This window comes from Salvelinus sp. IW2-2015, linkage group LG8 (genome assembly GCF_002910315.2).
Source record: "Salvelinus sp. IW2-2015 linkage group LG8, ASM291031v2, whole genome shotgun sequence".
Classification (NCBI taxonomy): Eukaryota; Metazoa; Chordata; class Actinopteri; order Salmoniformes; family Salmonidae; genus Salvelinus; species Salvelinus sp. IW2-2015.
In genome coordinates, this window is record NC_036848.1 from 54,217,712 (window position 1) to 54,220,286 (window position 2,575).

General features: G+C 45.0%; 1 protein-coding gene across 1 annotated transcript in view; it reads left to right on the top strand.

The window, feature by feature from the left end:
- The window catches only part of LOC111968172 (vinculin-like), a 67,422-nt gene that overhangs the window by 22,200 nt on the left and 42,647 nt on the right, over positions 1-2,575 (top strand). Inside the window, 1 exon segment of the mRNA XM_070445046.1 lies at positions 1,851-1,921. Within this exon segment, the coding sequence (XP_070301147.1) occupies positions 1,851-1,921 (71 nt within the window).

Below are 2,575 nucleotides of genomic sequence, written 5' to 3' on the forward strand. Positions count from 1 at the left end.
TAAGAACAATTACAACAATACTGAATGAACACTTAATAATAATACATCAATAAAATCAATTTAGCCTCAATAAAATAATGAAACGTGTTCATTTGGTTTAAATAATGTCATAAACAAAGTGTTGGAGAAGAAAGTAAAAGTGCAATATGTGCCATGTAAGAAAGCTAAGTTTAAGTTCCTTGCTCAGAACATGATGAAAGCTGGTGGTTCCTTTTAACATGAGTCTTCAATATTCCAGGTAAGAAGTTTAGGTTGTAGTTATTAGTTATAGGACTATTTCTCTCTATACCATTTGTATTTCATATACCTTTGACTATTGGATGTTCTTATAGGACTTAGTATTGCCAGTGTAACAGTATAGCTTCCATCCTTTCCATCCATCAAATCCTTCTCCCCTCATCTCCATCGCCCTCCGCATTATCCCCATCTCCCCTCATCTGCTACACCACTCAATCTCTCTCTCGCCATCGCCCCCATCTACCTCCTTCCCTGCTCCAATCCCTCCAGTCTCTCCGATCCTAACGCTTCTCTCCACTCCAATACCCGTCCGCCTCTCCATCGCATCATCTCCATTCCCAATCCTCTCGTCCGCTTCACCCCTCATGCGCCTCATCATCCCTCCGCATCCATCGCCGTGCCTCATGCGTCATCCTCCCGTTGTCCTCGTCCATCTCTCCAATCCATCCCGTGCGTCTCCCCCCGAATCCCTCAAAAATCTCCCGCGCCATCACATCGTACCCCATCTCATCCCCGCATCCCCTCCTATCCGTATTCTCTCTCCTCCTCCCCTGCTGCGATCCCATTTGCATCCCTCAGTGCTCCATCCCAAACATCGATCCCCATCCCCATCATTCATCCTTCGCCTCCATCATCCCATCCATCGCTCTTGCCATATCATCTCCATCTCCATACCCGTTCCATCAATCACAATCTCATCCCTCATCATCTGCACCATCAGTCCGATCTCGAAATCATCCCACCACCATTCCCTTACCCTTCACCATTCTCCTCATCCACATTCTCCCGCATCATCGACCAGTCCAAATGCCGTCCCCCAATCTCTCCATCTCCATATTCCTCATAACCCCCCATCCCCCAAAATATTCCCATCCAATCATCTCCATGCTCAGCCCATCCCATCTCCCATCCATCTCCCCTTCGGCATTCGCTTCTATCGCTCAGCTCCCCTCTTCAAAATTCCATCCATCCATCCTTCTCCCCCTCTAGCCATCCGAGTCCCTTCATCCCCCCGGGAGCCGTTCTGCGCCCCCTACGTGCATCCGTCTCCCTCCCACTCCTTCCCATCCATCCCATCTCCCATCCTCGATTCCAGTCCTTCCAATCCCCCGCGTCCATCCGCATCCCCCACACAATCAGAAATATCACTCTAAGCTTCATCCATATCGCAAAGTCCTCCCGCTCTCTATCGCCTCCAATCCCTTCCATCCCCATCCCATCCTCTCTCATCCCCGGTCATCGCGAGCATGAATCATCCGTCTCCGACTTCCCCATGCTCCCCTCTCCATCTCCGATCACCTCCCATGATTCAGCCCCTCGATCTTCATCCCTCCGTGTTGAGGCAATGGTTTATATCATCCTTTAAAGGTTAAATAAAACTATTTAAAATTATTAACAATATGTAGCAATACGTGTACGTTATTAAAGAATAAACACATTTACATATTTCATGTGCCGGTTTCTCAGACCCAAATGCTCAATGGAGAATCTCCATTAGCTAATATAAAAGTGATGACTTAATCTGAGTAGGATACGTTTGTGTCCAGGAACCTGGCTCTACAGTGTGTTTGTGTGAGTTAATATGCCCTTCCTGTTCTCCTGTTGTGTTCTAGGTGGGGAAAGACACTGTCCAGACCACAGAAGACCACATAATGAAGAGAGACATGCCTCCAGCTTTCATCAAGTATGTAGATGAAAGATATCTGTCTTCTCCTTAACTCTCAGCCCACAAACTTTATTACCTTAACAGTCTAACAGTGTTATCCAATTTAGACATGTACAGTGCAACGATGTCTGAACCTCGTGTTGTGTACTCTTTCTCTCCCTCTAGTGTCTCGCTCTCTCTCTCTCTAGTCAATTCAACTTCAATTCAAGGGCTTTATTGGCATGGGAAACATATGTTACTATTGCCAAAGCAAGGGAAGTAGTTATAATATACAAAAGTGAAATAAACAATAAAAATTAACAGTAAACATTACACTCACAGAAGTTCCAAAAGAATAAAGACATTTCAAATGTCATATGTGCAAATGGTTAAAGTACAAAAGGGAAAATAAATAAATATGGGTTGTATTTACAATGGTGTTTGTTCTTCACTAGTTTACCTTTTCTTGTGACAGGTCACACATCTTGCTGTTGTGATGTTTCACCCAATAGATAGGGAGTTTACAAGAATTGGGTTTGTTTTGAATTTTGTGATCCTGTGGTAAACTAGGGATATGTGCTCTAATTATGGTCCATACTTGGCAGGGTTAGGGAAGTGCAGCTCAGTTTCCACCTCATTTTGTAGAGTGTGCACATACCTGTCTTCTCTTCAGAGCGTCTGCCTACATCGGCC